The sequence below is a fragment of the Tilletiaria anomala genome (genome assembly GCF_000711695.1).
Source record: "Tilletiaria anomala UBC 951 chromosome Unknown K437scaffold_19, whole genome shotgun sequence".
NCBI classification, from domain to species: domain Eukaryota; kingdom Fungi; phylum Basidiomycota; class Exobasidiomycetes; order Georgefischeriales; family Tilletiariaceae; genus Tilletiaria; species Tilletiaria anomala.
The window spans coordinates 120,923-140,590 of NW_013547003.1; the positions used below are offsets into that span (position 1 = coordinate 120,923).

Consider the following 19,668-nt stretch of genomic DNA (forward strand, 5'->3'; position numbering starts at 1 on the left):
CAAGGACTGGATGAGCTGCCGGCCAATGTGCGACGAGAATGCCAGATGGCGCACGTGGGATTAAGCGAAATTAATAGGGTTACTCATTGGCGGCCGTGGCCCACCCAACCCTATTTTGATCCAACGAGAGCGAAACCTACCATGCGACCAGCAGCCTTTCTACGCAGGCACCACGCAGCACTCACCAGGCGGCAGGGGGTCGCTCTGAGGAGAGAAGTCGACCAGTGACTCTTCGGATGCTCCCTCGACTCGACTCGTCATCTCCCACCTCTCCATGTATAGCAGCGAGTCACCCGTCTGGGCTCGCGCGCCCTCTCTCGTTCGGCCTCCTCCCCCCACTCACCCAAATCCCCAGGCGCAACGAGAGCAGCAGAAGGACCTCCAGCCTGGCGAGCAAGTGTGCATCGCGCGAGCTGTCTTGCAATCAGCCTCCGCGGTAATCACCGTCCACCAATCGGGAGGCGTGAGTAGAGGTAAAGCAAATTGGGTTCGACAACCGCCAGTTTGCACAGCGCGATAGCAACCGCACTGGGGTCTTGGGGGAGTCTCGCCCATTAAGCGAGCATCACTTCGTTTCGGCCGCCGCAGGACGCGGTCGTGAAACTGATGTGTGGCCTACATGGACCAAGGAGGCTAAGCAGTGAGGACAGAACTCGGGGCAGGACGTGCACAGCCTTCATCCGACGAATAAACAAAGCAAAGACAGCTGGAACGATCAACGTCCGGGCTTGCAATTGTGACGTGATCAGCCGGGATAGATAGCGACGGCGCACAGGATAGAGAACATGGAAGAGCCAGACACGGCTTCGACGGCTGCTGCTGGACCCTCGGCGCCGCCAGTCACTAGCTCCATCACTCATGTCGTGACGAGCAGAAAGTCGCCTTGCGGCAGCAGCGCGGGCGGCGGCTCCTCGGCCGTTACGTCACCATTGCTCTCGACCTTGTCCAGTCAGGCCCATTCTCCAGCACAATCCACACATCACGTCGCTGGCTTAGAGTCATCAGCAGCAGGAGTTGCAACCCGAAATCACAGATCCCGCCCGATCCAACGAACACCCGGCACCGCTCGAGAAGGGGCAGATGCGTCCGTGACGCTGTATGCGGGCGCACCGGGGAGCTCGCTCACCTCGTCCTCCGCCACATCAGGCAGTGGCGCAGACTGTATCTCTGTCTCTGGCGCTGCCGTCAGTGCGGGCCGCTCGACATTCGGCGTTAGCGGTGCGCTTGGTGGCGGTGGAGCGGGGCGGCGAAAGGACAAGCATCAGGCTGCGCTCGACAGCATACGCAGGTTCCTGCGAGGGAGGAGCTCGTACGATGTCTTACCCGTAAGCTTTCGGCTCGTCGTACTCGACACCAAGCTGGTTGTCAAACCGGCACTTGACGTCATGTGGCAGGCTGGCGTTGTCTCGGCACCGCTGTGGCAGAGTACACCGGCGACGGACATAGCGCATACCGGTGCGGAAGCAGAGACAGGCGCAGGTGCAGACTCACATCAGCACGACGGAGCGGAGGCAGCAGACGCCTTGCAAGCGGTTTCTGCGGCTCAGCCCGCAGACGACACCAACTCCTCGCGACCCGTCTCCCCAGAAACACAAGTGCCAGTTGGGAATGGCGCATTCGCGGGTATGCTTACTGTCAACGACATCATCCATCTCATCCAGTACTACTACATGAACTCAAGCTACGGAGACGCCGCCAAGGACGTTGAGACGTTCAGATTAGAAAAGCTCAAAGGTGAACTTTTGCTGATGTTCTTGATTTGATACTTCCGCTTACCTAGTCCTGCTTCTTGCTATTTGCGCACAACAGACATCGAGCGCTCCCTACAAGTGCCGCAACCACCGACTCTGTCGGTGCATCCACTCAGGTCGCTTTACGAGGCGTGCCAAATCATCATCCGAACACACGCGCGACGCCTCCCGTTGATCGACCATGATGAACAGACGGGGATCGAAACCGTGCTGAGCGTACTCACGCAATATCGCGTCCTCAAGTTTATCGCAATGAATGTGAGCATTGCTCTGAGTGCTCTCGCTCTCTCATGTCAGCTCACAGATGTCCCTTGCATGTTTGACAGTGCCGAGAGACGGCGATCCTGCACCGATCAATACGCTCGCTTGGCATTGGCACCTATGTCGGCGCTGCGCCGAGCAGACTCTCGGATCAGCCACATATAGTCGCTCCTCAGAATGCGTCCCTTGACGAGGCTGCTGGTGCGAGCACAACGCAGTGTACAGAGCAGTCGCTGAAATCGAGCCGCGCGGCGGAGCTTGCTGAGGAGCAAGAGCTGAAGACGCCTGTTGCGGAGAAGCCGCTATTCCTCCCTGCGCTGACGCCTTCGACTGCTGTGCCAGGCCAAGGGGAAACGAGCAAAGCAAGCCCTCAAGCGCGCGGTTCGATCCTCGCAAGCGTACTGTCGCCCAGCAACTCATATGCGCCGCTGGCGACGGCGACACTTGACACGACCGTGTTCGACGTCGTGCATATGTTCTCCGAGTTAGGAATCAGCGCCGTGCCAGTGCTCGATGAGGATGGCAACGTGGTAGACCTGTACGAGAGCGTCGATGTCGTCACACTGGTGCGCACTGGCGCGTACCAGGCGCTTGACCTGACGATCCGCCAGGCGCTCGCGCGGCGCCCGCCGGACTTTCCTGGAATCATGGTGTGCAGCCCGGACGACTCGCTGGCGAACATCTTTGCGCTGCTGCGCAGGCGCAGGGTGCACAGGCTCGTCATACTCGCGCCGGAAACGGCCCAACAGCCGCAGTTGCAGCCGGAGCACCAGCAGCCCAAAGCTGCAGGACTCGATGCGGAAATGCCTGCGCATGCGGAGTCTGCAGCGGAGACATCTGGGACGGACGCGCAGCAGACTGCAGGCGGCACCAGTGCCAACAGCGGCTCGGGCTCGGGTTTAGCAGCAGCGGGGCAAACGGGAACAGCCCAGCTTCCGACGCCGCCGCCGCCGCCGCCGATGCAGCAGCAGCAGCAGCTGGGGCCAGTGCCGACTACGCCCCGCGAGCTGGAGAGTGAGCTGGAGGCGGGCATAGTGCGCAAGCGGCGTAAAGGCAAGCTGGTTGGTATCCTATGCCTGTCAGACATACTCAAGCACGTCATCGGTGACCTAGCCGAGCAGCAGCATCAGCAAGCTCTGCTCCAGCAGCAGCAACAGCCGCATAACCACCACGGCGGAGGGAGAGAGGGGGCAGGAAGACTGAGAGGGCACGATCGGCTCGGTAGTGAGGGCAGCACCGGAACACCGTACACGACGGGCACGGGAACCGGAACCGGTGCGAGCCTCGCAGGCTCGCTGGATGCTTCGCCTTCTGCGCTCGTGACGGCCGGCATTGGCACTGGAGCCAGCTTGGCGGACGTGGCGATTCCGGAGGGGAGAGTCTTGGAGAGCCCCCTAACGCTACCACCGCCACCGCCATTGCCGTTGTCGGCCTGGCAAGGCGCACAAGGAGGAGCAGTAGCAGCGGGCCGCGCAGCTACTGAGACGGAGGGAGCCGCAGCAGCAACCGCAGCCCCAGAGCATGACACAGATGCGCGGAAAAGCCAACGGGGGCAGGGGCAAGAGCTAGAGCTAGAGCAAACGGAGGAGCCGGTAGCCCCGCTTTCGCTGCGGCCATCATCGCTGGCGGACGACACGACGCCTACAGTCGAACAGCCGGAGATGTACGGCTCTGAGCATGCGATCAACCGACAGGCGCAGCAGTCAGAGGAGCAATAGTCGGGGCGTTGATACATGTACATATTGACGCGGTGCTGCTGCTGCTGCATGCATGTATACACATGACATGTAATTCATCACTAGCTCACGCATAGATGGATGTATGCTGTCCTATATATGCGTTGCCTTACGCTTTGCCAGTGCGAACATTCGGGTGCACACGGCCTCGTCGCTTTGTAGATTCCATACGTACGACGTCCAGGTGCGTGCATCTGTGTCTGCGGGCGGAATGTAGGAGCTGCCGGCGGTATGAACTACCGCACGAAAGCAGAAGCAGTATCCGAAACCCTCTGCGGCGTCTCTGTCTCGGGTCAAGCAGATGGGAAGCCGACGGCTACAAGAACGGGGGACAACGACATGCCCGCATGATCAAATGACGCCCACTGTCGGAACAGCCTATTCAAAGAAGGGTCACGTGGCTTGGATGTATGTTCATCATATGTCCAGCTGATCAGACGTGGTTAACATCCATGCCAGGCCGGAGAGCGGGAGAGAGCACGCCACACGAGAGAGCGACAAGAGTTCGACTCTGCGGGGGCGCTGATGAGCGCCATATCAATGCGTTGCTCTATGAACTGTAAACTAAAGTCGGGCGGCAGCGTCGCCGCGCCTGGCCAGTGTCGGTGCCTGGTCAGTGGGCGAGTGTGCCGATGGACTGTGGGGAACAGGGTTCAACTGCGCTGGAGTGCCTTTCGTGTCGCCACTCGGTCCCGTCGCCTGCACTCTGCTCTTGGGCTGTGCTGGACGACGCGGGAGCGGGCACTGGAGCGGGGAGGTCATATGGGAGGCTGGCTGGCCCGGGCACACACCCACTCTCGACCTGGAAACGAGGTGCGTCGCTGCGCAGTGCGTGTGCCTCACGTGTGTGGCAGTCGGTCCAAGTGGTCTGTGGACTGTGGAGTTGCTCGCGCGAGTGCGGGGCGGCAGAAAGGCGGATGAGTCTCCATCGTTGCTCACACCTCTTGCCCGTCTCTCCTTCTCCACCCTTTTCCCCGCTACTCCTCGCGCTTTGATTCCTCTCGACTTCGTCCTACCGTTTCACCTCCATAGACAGCAGCAGCGGCTAGCAACCCATAGACATCGTAGACGGGGAAGAGCGCGACGCACAAAATACAGATTGAGCGCGCACAAGACGAACACCAGCACGCGGCCCCGTAGAGCATCCGCAGCTCGATAGAAACGAAGACAGAAAACGAGCCACTCACACGACCCCCGCGGCTGGCTCGTGCGACCCAGACGGATCCATCGGCACCGCATCGCATCGTATGTCATTCATCTCATCTAATCACATTTCAACTCATCTCACCTCATCTTCCCTTTCCACCTGCAGTCTCACCTCATCCCATCTCATCTCGCAGCGACTCGATCGAGGCGGACGGACGACGTGACTGTCGCCCCTTGCCTCGCTTGGGTTGGGAGTCTACAGGTGCGTGCGCCCGCTGCGACCTGTCTGTCTGCCTGTCTGCCTCTTGTCGGCGCTGCTGCTGCTGCATCAGCATATCACAAGCGTGATCGAACGCGCCATTCGTCATACTTCTTCATCGACCTTACCGCCCTTCTGGCCGCTTGTCGCCTGGGCCTAGGTCTGGGCTGCGCGGGGCACCGCAAGGCGCTCGTGCGCTTTGCATCATCCAGAGGCCAGAGCGAGAGAGGCAGACAGCAGGCACACACGCACACGTCCACGATCCTTACGGGCGAGCGGGACACCCTCGCAGCGATCATGTGCTTCCACCCTTGTCGTGCATGCGTTGGAAGAAGCTGACTCATCCCGTCTCGCTCTTCCCCCTTTCCCACATGCCCGCGCACGCAGGCTTCATTGAAACGAGAGGAGCGACTTTTTGCCATTTCTATTTGCTTTTGGCTACCCGCTGCCCCGCTCCGCGTGGTATAGTTTCGCGCAGTCTCCGCATTCGATTCCCCCCTTTCAATCGTGCCGCCGTCGACAACAGTGACAGCGACACGTGTCTGCGCTCCCGCCTGGCAGACCGCAACAGCGACTGCCGCAGAGATAGCTACGGCGACGAGCAGGAGCAGAAGCAGGAGCACTTTGGCGATAGCTGCAGCTCAAGCTGATGTGGAGAACTGCAAGGAGGTGATTGTGGTAGAATAGAATCAGCAACGAGGGCGCACTTGCGAGACGTTGGGGAGAAATAATGCCACCCATCGCCACGTTGCCTGGTGGTGCCATGGGCGTTGGCGTTGCGCAGCAGCCACAGCAACCGTACTTGTTTAGCAGCAGTAGCAACAGGGCAAGCTTCTTTGCAGACGAAAACGACCCCGTGCACCATCCGTTACCCTCGCCGCGCCAGCAGCAGGACGCATATCACCACCAACAGCAGCAGCGTCTCTCAGCCAGGATGCCAGAAGCAGACAATAAGGGGGGAAACGGCTCGTACGCTACCGCAGCGGCAGCAGCAGCAGGGGGCAGCAGCAAGCGCGGAGCCGTGCCGCGCGACGACTCGTCAACATACTCTGCCAGCCCGATCGCCCGCCCGGGCAGCAGCAGCAGCGGGAGCGACCACTACAGCACAGGCACAGGTACAGGCGCGAGGCGATCCATGCCGAGAGACCGCAGCAGCGACGCTAACGAGCACCACCACGTGGCCAACGGCAGCGGCCACACGAACGGCGTCAACGGGTGCAGCAACGCACCTGATAGCAGCACCAGGCAGCACCAGGCGCAGCGCTCGCACTCGCTCAGCGTCTATCCCGCCAGCGCGGGCTCCCCGCTGTCGGAAGGTGGTGGCGGCGCTGGGGGCATGGCTGGCAGCATGTCGCAGGGCGCGCTGCTTGAGACGATGCACGAGCACCACGCAGAGGATCACGTGGACTTGGCGGCCAAATCGCCCACCCGGCCGTGGGGCAGCAACAGCAGCAGCAGTGCAGCTGCCGCGGCAACAGGCGGCGCGATGTTCCCTCCGCTGTCCGCCTCCGCTGTCCAGGCACAAGCACATGCGCAGTTACAGCAGCAGCAGCAGCAGCGGCACCGCTCGACTTCGAGCGCCGCGGCGCTCTCGCTGCACCACGCGGCCGTTCAGGACGACCTGGCACGCTCGCGTGCAGACTGGTCCCGCGCCGCGGCACAGGATATGCCGCTGCCCTCGCCGAGTGGCGGCTCTTGCGAGCCGTATGCGCATGCAAGCGGAGCAGGAGGCTCGTACCAGCGTTCCAGTTCGGTCCACACACACACGCCGCAGCATTCGCAGCACGAGCACGCACTCGACTCGTACGGCGCGCGCGCCTTTAGCCCGCACAGCGCCTCGGGCTTTGGCAGCGTCGCGCCATTCGTGGTGCAGTTCGGCGCCTCGTCGTACGATGCAGGCGCAAGCGCAAGAGGATCACAAGCTGGCGCTGGAGAGGGAGGGGAAAGTGCACGCAAGAGTGGGAGCGGCAGCGCGGGCATCGGCCAGCAGCCGCGCAGGGCGATCGGGTTCAATGTCAGCGGCCCCGCTGCTAGTCGCGCGACACCTGCACCCGCGCCTGCGGCACGCCTCGGTGCAAGCGCTGGGAGTTCGGCGCTCTCCCTTGACGACCTCGCTGCGGACCTTGACTCGCTTGACGTGGGCGCTAAAGGCAGCGGCGGCAACAGCAACGGAAACGGAAACCTGGGGCGGCGCTCGGCGCAGCAGCAAGAGGAAGAGGAAGGCCGCAAGATTGAGATGCGCGTGCCAAGCTCGCAGGCGGCCATGCAGGGCGCGCATGCGTCCAGCATGCCTGGCTACAACCCACACGATCACGTACACCTGTTCGGCCCGAGCGCCTCGCCGTCCTCTCACCGCTCAACAGGTCCATACGGAGGCGCGTGGGGGACCACCGCTAGTAGCGGTAATGGTGGCGACGTGACGCTCGTGTCGTCCCCAGTCGACTCGCCACCCGGCTTTGCGCTCGGCGCAGGCGGGTCCAGCGCGCCCGGGGGCCCTACGAGCGGCATCGCCGTGCGAAGCAGGTACAGGGCAGCATCCATCGGCCCGACGGCCCTCGGCGTTGGCGCTGGCATCGGAATCGGCGGCGGGCTTGCAAGCGGCCTGGCGAGCGGGCAAGAGACGCCGCTGGCGCGCGTGCTTCCGCCCCGTACGCAGTCATACCACCACCAGCTCGGGGCATCGCAGCAGCACGTTTGCGCCGCCGCCGCTGCTGCTGCTGCTCTCTCGCGCAGCCCCGCATCCGAACACAAGGTCCCTGGCAGCGACTTTGCCGTCTCGGCCGCAAGCCCCGCGTCATCTTCCGTCACGGGGACCACGAGTGCAGGAGGGCCTTGGACTGAAAAAGACTTGCAGAAGGTCTCATCGTACTCATCGGCCAGCTCAATCAGCCTCGGCCCCGGCCCACCGGGCGCTATTGGGTCCTCGCGCCCACCAGCTGGCGCGTATGTCGGCGGTCATGCGCGCGCCGGGTCCAGCGCCAGCTACGATGGGTATGGCGCCCTGCCCCCACCAGCGAGCATCAGCGTCGGCGGCGCGCGCGCGCAGAACGATGCTATGCTCGCCACGCTCGGTCTCCCGCAGCTGTCCGACTTTGCAATTCATTCTCTCGCCACGCTCGGCCCGCTTTCGCCCGCGCAAGGCGGAAGCGGCGGCGGATCAGGAGGTGGAGGCGGACATGACGCGGGCCCCGCGTCGCTGCAGGAGCTCGGCAAGGGCGTACCGCTGCAGGCTCTCCCCGGAGAGATGCCGCTGTACATTGTCGAGTTCAAGCAGGGGCGCACTGACCTGTACTTCAAGCAACAATGGGCTACACACGACGATTTTGACGTCTGTAAGGGTGACCTCGTCGTCGTCGAGGCTGATCGAGGCAAGGACCTGGGCACCGTCGTCAACGAGTGAGTGTTTCTCCACGCGCACTCTCATCCCGTTACTCTCGGTGTCCTCATCGCTGACGGGAGGGGCGCTGCTCCGCTAGTTCGATCAATGTCGCACAGGTACAGTCCTTCCTGGTTCATCAGAACGGCATGCGCGGCGCAGCAGGCGCCAGCGCAGGAGCAAGCGATTCTAAGGTCCGGCTGATCAGCCCCAAGCGACTGTACGGTCGTGCGACGCCGGCCGACACGGCGCTGCTGTACTCAAAGGCGCAGGACGAAGAGCGCGCGCTGCAACTTTGCGTGACTAAGGTGACGCAGCGTGGCTTGCCCATGAGCGTCATTGCTGCGGAGATGCAGTGGGACCGCAGGAAGCTCACGTTCTACTACACCGCTAACGTCCGAGTCGACTTTCGCGATTTGGTCAAGGAGCTGTTCCGTCTGTACAAGACGAGGTGCGTTTCTTTCTCTTCCTCTTGCGGCTGCCTGCTGACGACATGTCCTCCTCCTCACGTATATTTATTGCTTGAAAATCAGAATTTGGATGTGCAATATCGGTCACCCCAGTGGCCCGTAGATACGCAGTTGGGGGCGAGCGTCGTTTGTGGCACTGGCGTTGTACCGCAGCGGCCGCCAACCCGCGTACGAAGATAAGAGAAGAAGATAAGAGCAGCAGCGTTCTGCAGGTTTTTGAAGGGTTGATTTGCCTTTTGGCTTCATACAGCAAGGGGTCACCGCCGCAGTAGCAGCAGGTCGCACAGATTTTCGCAGTACATGGGCCACTCTATCAAGGCTTGTATAAGAGCGACGATATCCAGCAAATGGGCAACAAGTTGCGCGCAGATGTAGTCACGATATATTTCAGGTGTCTGCTAACACGAGGAAGAAGGAAAAGGTCCTGGCGATGGGGAAATGCAACCGCATCAGCAGCAGCATCATCATCATCAAAACAGAAGAGAGGCAAAAGGAAGGAGTGTAAGAAACTCAAGATGGCCAACAAAAAGAGTGCGAGAGATCGGATCTTAAACGATTTCACGATGCAAGGGGCGAGCAGCTGCAGCAACAAATGAGAAGGCATGACATGGCTTCAGCTCAGCCTCTTTCTGCAGTTACCGTTGCGCAGACCAGAGAGCGTTCACCCAACCCTGATGACTCTGAATAAGTAGGAAAAAATACTGTACTTGTACCAGTCCGCACTGCCGATGTTTGCTCTTGCAATGCAGTTTCCTTCCTACTGACGCCGTTTGATGATGTTTGTCTAACTTGCTGCTTGCCTGTTGCAAACGCCCGTCTCGTCACAGTGTATCGACCGACATGCTCTGGCACGCTCGCTGGCGCCACATGCGCCAAGTCACTATGCAAGAAAAGCAGGGGGCAGCATTTTAGACTGATCTTGAGGATGGGATGCTATTGACCGTTGAGCTTCGAGTTTCGGGAAGATTTGTTCGCCTCACCCCGCTTCACTGTGAAGGAAGGAAGTACTTGAACTATTCTGGCTGGCTGTGCGACGCTTGTCGCTTCGCTAACAACCCCAAGCCCCAGATCCAGCGGACCTTGCAGCGCTCTTGGCGGGTTGTATACGTCACGGGCGAATGACCACGTACCCCCCCACCCCTTCCCCACATTTGAAGGACGTACATATCCTTGCGACGTTTTCCTGCTGGGAGTCTGTAAGCCGTCCTCTTCGCTTTCGATGCACCGGGTACTCTGGAAGCCGCAAGCGGGTCGGAGACCCACATCAGCCATGCTATCGGGAAGCACGTTAGCGATTTGCGAGGTTGTTACCGTGGGAGGTTCGAGAGAGGAGGGTGTGTCGTGGCGATGGATGCCCTCGTGCGAGCACGTCCTCCAGCTTTCCAGTATGAAAACTACTAAGCCTCGCGAGCCATCGGTCAGGCTTTGACATTCGCCTCACGAAGAACAGAGGGATGCCGACGAGGTGATGAGGCGTGAGATGGACGCCGCAGGACCTGCACTGATGCAAGTGTTGCTTTTTCGAACAAAACGCGGGTTTTATCTATGGATTGGGCGCATTTCCCAGGTTCGGAGCTTCCGTACACCTCGGCGTGAGTCGCTGTGGCACGACAGAACAGGGTGATGATGCAAGATAGAGGCATCGCTTCCGCCGCCTAACCCAGCGCCTGTCCTAGCACTATCTCTGTCTTTGCCAAGCACATGAGAACGTGCGTGTCAGGCACAGACAGCCAGACAGACAGGCAGGCAGGCAGGCAAAGAGGGCGGAGCGGCAAGCTTCCCCCCCACTCTTTTTGGGGTTGCGTTCTGCGATTCCGCCGCCGATGGCATGCGCTACTCTGGGCTGCTTATGGGCAAAGAGCAATGCGATGCGAAGAGAAGCGAGGAGGCAAGAGGGCACTCAAACCTGGCAGAGGCGGGGTGCTGGGCTGTCCCGGCAAATGACCAGTGTTCTGCTGCATCACCCCGTCCCAATTCTAAATATCGCACCGCAATTCGAGCGTGGAAGGATACAGAACAGGCACACTAAAGTGTGAACTGCGCAACGTGGTCGCATGCCGTTTGGGAACACGGCTCAGAAGAAGACATGTATACCCACTCTCTATCACCGTATGAAAGCGGCCTGGAAAGCATTATGTATGTGTCCCACAGTTGCTCGACGCCCACCCATGCGTATATATATGGTTATTTCTCGGCTCCCCCGGCGTCCGCTACCTTGCGTCCCCCCCCCGTCCCATGCGATTGCAACGCGCATCACCTGGCGTGCGTTGCTCCCTTTTCCCTTACACGAAGCCATACCACCTCTGAGGTCTGGCATCTGAGCGGCGCCGCCACTGATCAGACGCACAGAAACCTACAAGTCGCCACACGTATCCAAGCACAAGCGCGACACCGTTGCCCAGCATGACCGACGCAGGTTCCCCCGTCAAGAGAAAGTGGAATGAGGTGAACAAGGTCGGCCGTAAGTAGTGCCATCCACTCCCTCCCCCCCTCTCCCAATCTACGTGTTTCGAACGCCAGCACCGGTACTGCCGGTCGTGTCTGTCCGTGGCACATTCCCATTTGTGGCCGGAATCGGAACCTAAGCTGATAGCACTCCTGCGGCCTTCCTCTCCCACTCCCCTACTCCTCAGTCATTTTCGCCTGTGGCACAGCCCTCTTCTCGGACGGCTACGTGAACGCCATCTCGGGCTCGGTCAACACGATCCTCAAGAATCACATCTACGCCAACTACGACGAGGCTAAGCTCAAGCACTTCTCCTCCTCCTTCTCGAGTGTCGCGTTCGCCGGCACCGTTATCGGCATGCTCACCTTTGGCGTCCTCGCCGATGTCGTCGGGAGAAAGTTTGGCATGATCTTCGCCAGCCTCTGGCTCACGCTCTGGAGCATCCTCGCCGCCGGCGCCTGGGGTGCCAACGGCAACACCGGAGGCCTTTTCGCCGCGCTCATCGCATACCGCTTCTTGATTGGCATCGGTATTGGGGCCGAGTAGTGAGTGCCGCTTCTCGTCTCGTCACTCTCATTTTCACCCCTGCTGACAGCGTCTGGCATCCATGATCCACTTGCCACGCCTCGCACGGCAGCCCGGCCGGCTCCGTCGCCGCGTCCGAGAACACCGAGGCAGAAGGTGTGTCGAAGAAGCGCCAGCAGATGTACTTTTCGCTCGCCACCAACACCGCCATCGACTGGGGCTTTGTTGTCGCCTCCTTTGTTCCTCTCGTCCTGCTCTGGATCTGCGGCACCTCAACGCACGGTCTGACGATCGTCTGGCGCCTTAGCCTCGGCCTTGGTGCAATTCCCCCGCTCGCTGTGCTCCTGTTCCGCACGCGCATGCAAGAGCCAACCTCGTACCAAAAGAACAAGATAAGCTGGAAAAAGCTTCCCTGGGGCCTTGTGGTGCGTCCTGGCTGCGGTAGTGCATGTCCTTGAGACTTTCTAGGTGTGCAGGAAGGGTCTCACATCGGCTTCTCCTTTTTAATTATTCCTTGCGTTTCCCTCGCCTTTCGACTCGCAGCTCAAGCGATACTGGCTCCGCTTCACGGCCGTCTGCCTGGCTTGGTGGTGCTACGACTGGGTCTCGGTGAGTGCAGGCTGCAGAGTTGCTCCTCACACCACTGTGGCAAGGCACCGAGTCTGACCCGGCCCTTCTGGCGATCAGTACCCCGCCGGTATCTACTCGTCTCTGATCGCCGAGCAGCTCGTGCCCGGCACGGGCGCCGAGACGCTGTACGCTACGTTCGGGTGGAGTACACTGATTAACTTCTTTTATGTCATTGGGACCATGGTTGGCGCCATCTTCATCATTGACCGCCTCGGCCCAAAGGTGAGTGCTGCCCGCGTTTCACGGGATTCCCCCTCTGCTTTGCTTGCTGCCGCTGTGAGCATACCACGCTGACCAGCCCGCTCGCTTGCTCGATAGAACACGATGATCTTTGGCCTGGTCATGCAAGCGGCATTTGCATTTGGTCTCGCTGGCGGCTACGCCTACCTGAGCCGCCACATTGGCGGCTTTGTCGTCGTCTACGGCCTTTTCCTCGCCTTCGGCGAGATCGGCCCAGGCAACTGCCTTGGCCTGCTCGCGTCGAAGGCTGTCGCTCCGACTGCGATCCGCGGCGTCGCGTACGGCGTCGCCGCCGCCATCGGCAAGATCGGCGCATTTGTCGGCACGTACGTCTTCAACGAAATCCAGGCCGACTTTGCAGCATACCCGAACGGCGAAGTGCTGCAGTACAGCGGAACGTTCTACATCTCTGGTGTCCTCGCGCTTTTCTCGGCCGTCATCGTCTATTTCTTTATCCCCCCCGTCGTGCCAGACGGTATGAAGAAGGAGGACGAAGCGTTCATCGCGTACCTCGAGCAGCACGGCTACAGCGCCCGCGAGCTCGGCCTTGTCCCCGACGAGGACCCGGACGCTGTCGAGAAAGCAAATGGAGACAACATCGGCAGCGAGGATGGCGATGCAAAGCAGGAGAGCATCGAGAAGCATGACGATGAGCAGCCGGACGCGATTAGGACTAGCACCGTCGAGCTCAAGGCTTAGGTGAGCAGATCGCTTTTTTGCTTGCTGCATATTGCTGGCTGCTCCATTCTACCTCGACACCAGCGCGCTTGCAACATGTATATTCCTTCACTGAGCTAAAGGTCCGTCCTACCTTGCTCCGGCTACCCTCGCTTTTTTCCCTCGCTCAGTTCGCTCGAACGAGTTTTGCCGTGTATATGAAAATTATATATCCCTCCTAGCGTATACATACACACTAGTGGGCGTAACGAGGCTCATTTGTTGGCAACGGGCAACAACTCTTTGGCTTGTCCGCTTCTCGGGGCTGCTTGGGGTTCTTTCCATGTGGCGACATGCACCAGTAGGCTGGCGGCGCCGACGAGGAGCGCGCTGCCGAGCACCATCCGCATCGGACCTCGGCGCACCGCAAGTACAGCACCGGCGCCCGCGCCAGCGCCCGTTGCAAACCAGCGGTCGGCGCGCTGCTGGCTCTCGTTGTGCGCAACGCGGTACGCGCGATCGAACACTTCATGCGGGTGAGTGAGCCACACGCAGCGCCCCAGGCCCATCGCGCTCGCCACCAGCGTCGTCACGAGCGCGAAGCGCGGGACCCGGCGCATAATGAATGGAACGAGTGTCGGGCGTGCGCTTGCGGATGCTGCGGCTGCGGCTGCGGCTGCGGCCGTTTTCCGGCTGTGGACGATGTAAGCGAGCGAGAGCACCGGGACGGACAGGAGCGCGCCGGCTTGCACCCCTTTTGTTTTTGATTCCCTCCAGAACCAATTTCAGCGAAGCTCTCTAGACAATAGGCAGGTCATCCTGCTGCGTCGCTCGCATCTCTGCTTACCTTTTTGCGCCGTGTGAGCGAGGACGAGCGCCGTGTTGTACGCCCTATCGTCCTCGTCGTGCGGCTCGAAGAGTTTTCCCTGCCATTCGGGTGTCATGGCTTGCTGCGAGACGCCTCCCCTCGTTGGTAAAAGTTAGGTAAACAGATGCTTGGTACTCTGTAGTGTGCTGCGCAGATCAGAAAGTTCACGTTCACTGGGTGGCGTGCGGTTGGATGGGAATGCTCAGAGCTTCGACGTTCGATGTTTTTATGCTTGTTGGAATTGCGCGGTAGCAAATGATTGTACTTGCATGGATAGCATCCCAATTCACAACGCTCTTAACGCAGGCAATGACCACACTACAAGTCAACACATCTACATAGGACACACTCGCCGTATACGCTGCATCATCTGACCTGAGCGCCTCTGAGCTACGGTTCGGAAAGCATTGCCCGTGGGCTTATAGTGGACCGTTATATCACAGGGTGAGCACATCATTCCATGGTCCATGGACTCCTCTACAATCGGCTTCGCCTTGAACCACGTGAAGCGAAGAGAAAATGACCAATGGGATGAGACGAGAGTTCCTGGCAGCATACATGCACTTCATGGACGGTTGGTGCCCTTTGCCTCTCGATGGGGCCTGGGGTAGAGGATCTAATATAGGATCCCCGCAAAACGAATAACGTTGTGCAAGCTTGCGCTCAAAGCTTAGTTCTTTCAACTGAGAACTGATCCACAACAGGGCCACAGGAAGGCCGCGGGGAACAAGCAAACAAGGCCGTGCGCTGCTGGGCTGGGCTGTGGGGCTTGCCAGTCAACAGAGATTTGATTGGCACCCGTCAAAGCCAGGCAGCTAGGTCACAGGCAGCAGGCCTGTGTGTGCTGGCGCTTGCTTGCGAGACAGACCCGTCTCGAGTCAAGCAAGAACGCAGCTTGCTCTATAGTCACACCGATCGATGTTTGGACTCCCTCCCTGTCGAAAGAGCACAGCAGGTTCAATCAACACGACAACCCAGCGGCCACTCTTGAACGGCCACAGCATCACCTGCAGCATAGCGTAGCGCAGCGCAGCATCTGCGCTCCATCTCCCATCCGCAAAAGCAGCTCGCGTCGAGCACCGCATTCGGCTCGCCCTTCCTCACTCTGCAACGTCAGACTGCGGCTCCAGCAGCAGGCTTTCCACTCGACCACCCCAACCCCCACAGATCCTCTTCGTCGGCCAGGCTTCAAGCCAGCACCATGCCGAACCCTCATTACGACTTCCTCATCAAGCTCCTTCTCATCGGCGACTCGGGTGAGTGGAGCATGCAGCACTGCTAGGTTCCATGGCCGCGACACAGCATGCTTGTTCCACATGACTTCTCGGCTTGGCATTAGCCGACTGCAGGCGCAACGTTCACAGTTACTGGCTACCACGTTGCTGACGGTCTGCCATCGCCTCTTTTCCTGTGACCCGGGCACATGCTTGACGTCGAATTACAGGCGTCGGCAAATCATGTCTCCTCTTACGATTTTGCGACGACCAGTGGACACCATCTTTCATCACCACGATCGGGATTGACTTCAAGATTCGCACAATCGAGCTAGATGGCAAGCGCATCAAACTGCAGATCGTAAGTTCATCTGGCCCGCTTCCCCAGTCGCTCCTGTCCGTCGCATCATGCTGACGGCGTTTGATGACAACTGCGCGCTGCATCTGCCTTGCTTGCGGGCCACTGCAGTGGGACACAGCAGGCCAGGAGCGCTTCAGGACAATCACCACCGCCTACTACCGCGGCGCTATGGGAATTCTTTTGACCTTTGACGTCACGGACGAGAGGTCATTCAGCAGTGAGTTCGCCGACGACTCGCGTACATCCCCGTGTTCCTCGCGCTGAACCCTTTTCTGCGTCTCCAGACATCCGGACATGGCACTCGAACATCGAGCAGCACGCAAGCGAAGGCGTCTCCAAGATCCTAGTAGGCAACAAGTGCGATTGGGACGAGAAGCGCGTGATCACCGAGGCGCAAGCACAGGAGCTCGCATCGGAGCTGGGCATCAAGTACATCGAGACCTCCGCCAAGGCCAACACCAACGTTGAGGAGGCCTTCTTCAGCCTGGCGAGAGACGTTAAGGCCCGGCTCATCGACTCGGCGCAGGGCGGCGCAGCGGCCTCGGGAAGCTCCCTGCCAGGCGCAGGCGGCGCCGAGGCAGGCAAAGGGAGTGTCAACATCAACGCTGCGCGCAATCAAAGCCCGGCGGGCAACTGTTGCTCGTCTTGAGTGCTTATTCCGCACAAGTACAAGTTGTGACCGCATCTATTCTAGTTACGTCCGCTGCTGCTGCTGTTGCAGGAGGCAGCTCAATGTACACATGACAGACAGCCCGGCAATTCGCACATAATAATCGAGCCTCAAAAGTGTCCACACTTTTTCTTTGCACTCGACACCCTATTCAAACCATCGTACACTCGTACATGAAACCCCATCAAGCTGCAAGCCGTCCGTCATGCCCCAGTGCTGCGCGTAGACGTTCGAGCGACGCTTGCTTGCCTAGTGTTGCGACGAGGTCGGGCACAGTGGGCCCAGCCTGCGTGGGGTGTGATAACAGGCACATTAGCACATGTATAAATGCCCACTTGCTTCCCTAGTGGGTCGCAAGCTTCGCGTCGACTCACCCTTTCGCCAGTCAGTGCGTGCCGCAGCGGCTTCATCAGCGTTCCTTTGCCTTTTCCCGGCGCCGTGCCACCTGCAGCAGCAGCAGCTCCTCCCTCTCCAATGTGGTCACTGGACAGGTTGTGGAGCAGTTGTGCCCCTACGTCGTCCAGCATGCTCGCGATTGCCGATGCACAAGCAGCCACATTATCGTCACGCGAGGCAAGCGCTTCGATCGTCAAGCGCACAGCGGTGCCTGACAATCCATAAGGCGAGGGTCGTCAGTATGCAATGCCGTCAAAAGTGATGAAGCCTGCGGCGCGTTTCTCACGATACGTATCGTCTGGCACGCTCTTGCGCATCTTCACAGCTGTGCTGGTCGACCAGTCTGGCAGTGTGAAAACTACTTTAGCACCCTCAACAATCTGTGGCAGTGTGTTTGCGCGGTCCTATGAATCAAGCAAAGTGAGATTCGACTTTGTCAGCAATCACCACTTCTTCCCGAACACGCGAGCATTGACGCAGCACGACGAACTGATATTAGGTGCAGGATGGACCTCAGTTGTGCGTCTGTCACCTCGTCAGGCCTGGTCCAAAAGGGAAAGACAAATAAAGCTAACTTCAGCATTCGCGCTTGCACCCATTTCGTTCCTTGGCAACATACTTCAGATGGTATTTCTCTTGCAGTCCTCCTCTGAGCCGGTCAAGTAAGTCCTGATGCGCTGGGGTGCTTTTAGCCTCGATTCTTGCCCGTAGATGATGTCGATTGAGGAAGTCCAACTTTGGCAGGTTGAGTACAGCTCGCGATTGAGAGATACGAGAAATGTCGAACTGGCGTGTATGAGGGATCATCACTCTAGCTGCCCCTTTTCCTCTCGAACTTTAAAGACGACTCACGGATTGAATAAAGTCCTTCATACTCATCACATCGGTCTCATGCTGCTCTCCTTCCTGGCCATTCCGCTGTTCGCCATGATGATTGTATCCCATCAAGGCGATGAAATTGACGAGCGCCTCCGGTTCGTAGCCCATCTTTCGATAGTCATCGACGCTCGCATGCCCGCTTCGCTTCGAGAGCTTGCTCCCATCTTCATTCATTAATAGTGGCAAATGCGCAAATTGCGGAGGCTGCAGCCCGAGCGCTTTGTACAGCACCAAGTGCTTCGGTAGCGAAGGAAGCCACTCCTCACCACGAAAAACGTGCGTGATCTGCATCAGATGGTCATCGATAACAGAGGCAAGGTGATACGTCGGGCATCCATCTTGCTTAAGCAAGACGGGGTCTTCGGCGTCGTGATCCGGTGGGAACGTCATTTTCCCGAAGACCAAGTCGTGGTGCTCAACAGATTGAGGCGCGAACTGGGCAGCGCATTTTGGAACGTCAGTGCGCTGGGCTAGATGTACACATCCATTGAGACTCACCTTGAGACGGATGCTATATGCTTTCCCGTCCCTCATCATGTCTCGCGCTTGCTCCTCATCTGGCGGAGTGTACTTTTCTCGGACAGTTCGACGTACGCTAGCCCCTGCGGCGAGTGCCGAGCGGTCTGCAGCTGGTCTAAAGTCGTAGTATGCATCGCCTTGGTCTATGAGGCGCTGGGCCCAATCTCGGTAGGTTTCCAAACGTTTTGATTGAATGTATGGTCCAAATTTGCCTCCTTTGGACGGACCTTCATCCCATTTTAAGCCTGCCCATTGGAGAGCGTCTTGCAAGGCTTCAATTGAGCCCGGTACAAAGCGATTCTGTTGGAATGTACAATTCATCCGTTAACATCGTTCAAAGCAAAGGCAAGCTTATATAGACACTGCAACTACGCACTTGATCAGTATCTTCGATGCGCAAAACCCAGCTTCCGCCTGTCGAGCGAGCGTAGAGGTGGTTGAGCAGAGCCGTCCGCAGACCTCCCAAATGCAGATTCCCCGTCGGAGAAGGTGCGAAGCGCAATCGCGGTCGGCCAGCTCCGTTTTCCGTTGAAAGTGACCGAGAAGCGATTGCATTGCATGAAGCAAGGAGTGCGGCTTTTTGGTGTCGCATCAAAGCCGCAGAACAAGAAAAGCACCGTTGATCGCTGTGCCAGAGGAGTTGACCCGACAAACGTGGAGCCAAGCCGAACTGGGCACGCAAGGAGGCCATCTTGCTTCCTCCCCCAGAAGAGGTCAGATTCGACCTCAGAGACCTCTACGGTAGCACCATCAGGTAGCTAAACTAGCCACTTGAGCTTCTTGCCTAAGTAAGAGCTCGGCAAGAGCGGACTTTGTGGAGGGACCAGAGCATGAGATGGGATGAGATAAGTTGAGAAGGTAAATCAAAGAAGCTCATTCATCGAACGTGGGGTGATGTTGGAGTGGCCCCGACGCATCAGTAAGGGATTCATAGATATAATAGGGTTGACTATGACAATGTGGAACTTTGATCTACTTTTTTGACCATGACTTTGACTTAATTTGACCACAACGAGTTGCTTGACTATGATGCAACGGTGGGGCACGTGTGGTCAGCGTAAACAACCATAGCGAAGTTGACCATGGCAGGACTTGAACATAGCCCGGATACCGAGACTTCCTTTAGCTTAACTACGCAGCGCCGACGGGAAAAGGGAAAAGTGGAGGCGGAGTCCTGTCCGGACGTTCTGTGTCTTTTACCGCAATTATGCACTTCCTCTGTTGGGACAACCGTCGATGGCGACCAATATGAAGCGTATCCATG

General features: G+C 58.9%; 6 protein-coding genes across 6 annotated transcripts; 4 read left to right on the forward strand and 2 right to left on the reverse strand.

Moving 5' to 3' along the window:
- Positions 1 to 785: 785 nt before the first annotated feature.
- Positions 786 to 3,133, forward strand: K437DRAFT_221982 (uncharacterized protein; the record flags this gene model as incomplete). The annotated part of the gene is made up of 5 exons (XM_013389066.1): positions 786 to 1,734; positions 1,810 to 2,009; positions 2,078 to 2,134; positions 2,189 to 2,885; positions 3,000 to 3,133. Coding segments are annotated over 5 exons (2,037 nt in total), but the record flags the coding sequence as incomplete, so codon positions are not given.
- A 5,198-nt stretch (positions 3,134 to 8,331) lies between these two features.
- On the forward strand, positions 8,332 to 8,981 carry K437DRAFT_211768 (PSP1-domain-containing protein; the record flags this gene model as incomplete). The annotated part of the gene is made up of 2 exons (XM_013389067.1): positions 8,332 to 8,549; positions 8,630 to 8,981. Coding segments are annotated over 2 exons (570 nt in total), but the record flags the coding sequence as incomplete, so codon positions are not given.
- Positions 8,982 to 11,108: 2,127 nt separating this feature from the next.
- On the forward strand, positions 11,109 to 13,794 carry K437DRAFT_255104 (MFS general substrate transporter). The gene is made up of 6 exons (XM_013389068.1): positions 11,109 to 11,460; positions 11,633 to 11,990; positions 12,083 to 12,395; positions 12,514 to 12,579; positions 12,658 to 12,822; positions 12,919 to 13,794. The coding sequence occupies exons 1-6, from the start codon at positions 11,403 to 11,405 to the stop codon at positions 13,537 to 13,539; spliced, it is 1,581 nt and encodes a 526-aa protein (XP_013244522.1). The 5' UTR covers positions 11,109 to 11,402; the 3' UTR covers positions 13,540 to 13,794.
- K437DRAFT_267301 (uncharacterized protein) lies at positions 13,773 to 14,441 on the reverse strand (the record flags this gene model as incomplete). The annotated part of the gene is made up of 2 exons (XM_013389069.1): positions 13,773 to 14,251; positions 14,345 to 14,441. The coding sequence occupies 2 exons, from the start codon at positions 14,439 to 14,441 to the stop codon at positions 13,773 to 13,775; spliced, it is 576 nt and encodes a 191-aa protein (XP_013244523.1).
- An 864-nt stretch (positions 14,442 to 15,305) lies between these two features.
- On the forward strand, positions 15,306 to 16,706 carry K437DRAFT_255106 (putative SEC4-like Rab/GTPase). Its single transcript, XM_013389070.1, has 4 exons — positions 15,306 to 15,621; positions 15,810 to 15,940; positions 16,049 to 16,157; positions 16,225 to 16,706. The coding sequence occupies exons 1-4, from the start codon at positions 15,567 to 15,569 to the stop codon at positions 16,587 to 16,589; spliced, it is 660 nt and encodes a 219-aa protein (XP_013244524.1). The 5' UTR covers positions 15,306 to 15,566; the 3' UTR covers positions 16,590 to 16,706.
- K437DRAFT_244966 (glutamyl-tRNA synthetase) lies at positions 16,610 to 19,225 on the reverse strand. The gene is made up of 8 exons (XM_013389071.1): positions 18,781 to 19,225; positions 18,384 to 18,704; positions 17,859 to 18,320; positions 17,626 to 17,792; positions 17,497 to 17,548; positions 17,293 to 17,410; positions 16,985 to 17,217; positions 16,610 to 16,896 (listed from the first exon to the last, which is right to left on the reverse strand). The coding sequence occupies exons 1-8, from the start codon at positions 19,093 to 19,095 to the stop codon at positions 16,795 to 16,797; spliced, it is 1,770 nt and encodes a 589-aa protein (XP_013244525.1). The 5' UTR covers positions 19,096 to 19,225; the 3' UTR covers positions 16,610 to 16,794.
- Positions 19,226 to 19,668: the final 443 nt, after the last annotated feature.

Bases quoted from the DNA above. Each gene is read 5' to 3' on its own strand.
- K437DRAFT_255104 (XM_013389068.1), top strand. From the start codon at position 11,403: ATGACCGACGCAGGTTCCCCCGTCAAGAGAAAGTGGAATGAGGTGAAC. The intron at 11,461-11,632 runs GTAAGTAGTGCC...CCTACTCCTCAG, and splicing joins TGAGGTGAACAAGGTCGGCC to TCATTTTCGCCTGTGGCACA. The intron at 12,396-12,513 runs GTGCGTCCTGGC...TTCGACTCGCAG, and splicing joins AGCTTCCCTGGGGCCTTGTG to CTCAAGCGATACTGGCTCCG.
- K437DRAFT_255106 (XM_013389070.1), top strand. From the start codon at position 15,567: ATGCCGAACCCTCATTACGACTTCCTCATCAAGCTCCTTCTCATCGGC. The intron at 15,622-15,809 runs GTGAGTGGAGCA...GTCGAATTACAG, and splicing joins CCTTCTCATCGGCGACTCGG to GCGTCGGCAAATCATGTCTC. The intron at 15,941-16,048 runs GTAAGTTCATCT...GGGCCACTGCAG, and splicing joins AGCGCATCAAACTGCAGATC to TGGGACACAGCAGGCCAGGA.
- K437DRAFT_244966 (XM_013389071.1), bottom strand. From the start codon at position 19,095: ATGGCCTCCTTGCGTGCCCAGTTCGGCTTGGCTCCACGTTTGTCGGGT. The intron at 17,549-17,625 runs GTATGTTGCCAA...CTTTTGGACCAG, and splicing joins CAAGAGAAATACCATCTGAA to GCCTGACGAGGTGACAGACG. The intron at 16,897-16,984 runs GTGAGTCGACGC...CACCCCACGCAG, and splicing joins ACGCACTGACTGGCGAAAGG to GCTGGGCCCACTGTGCCCGA.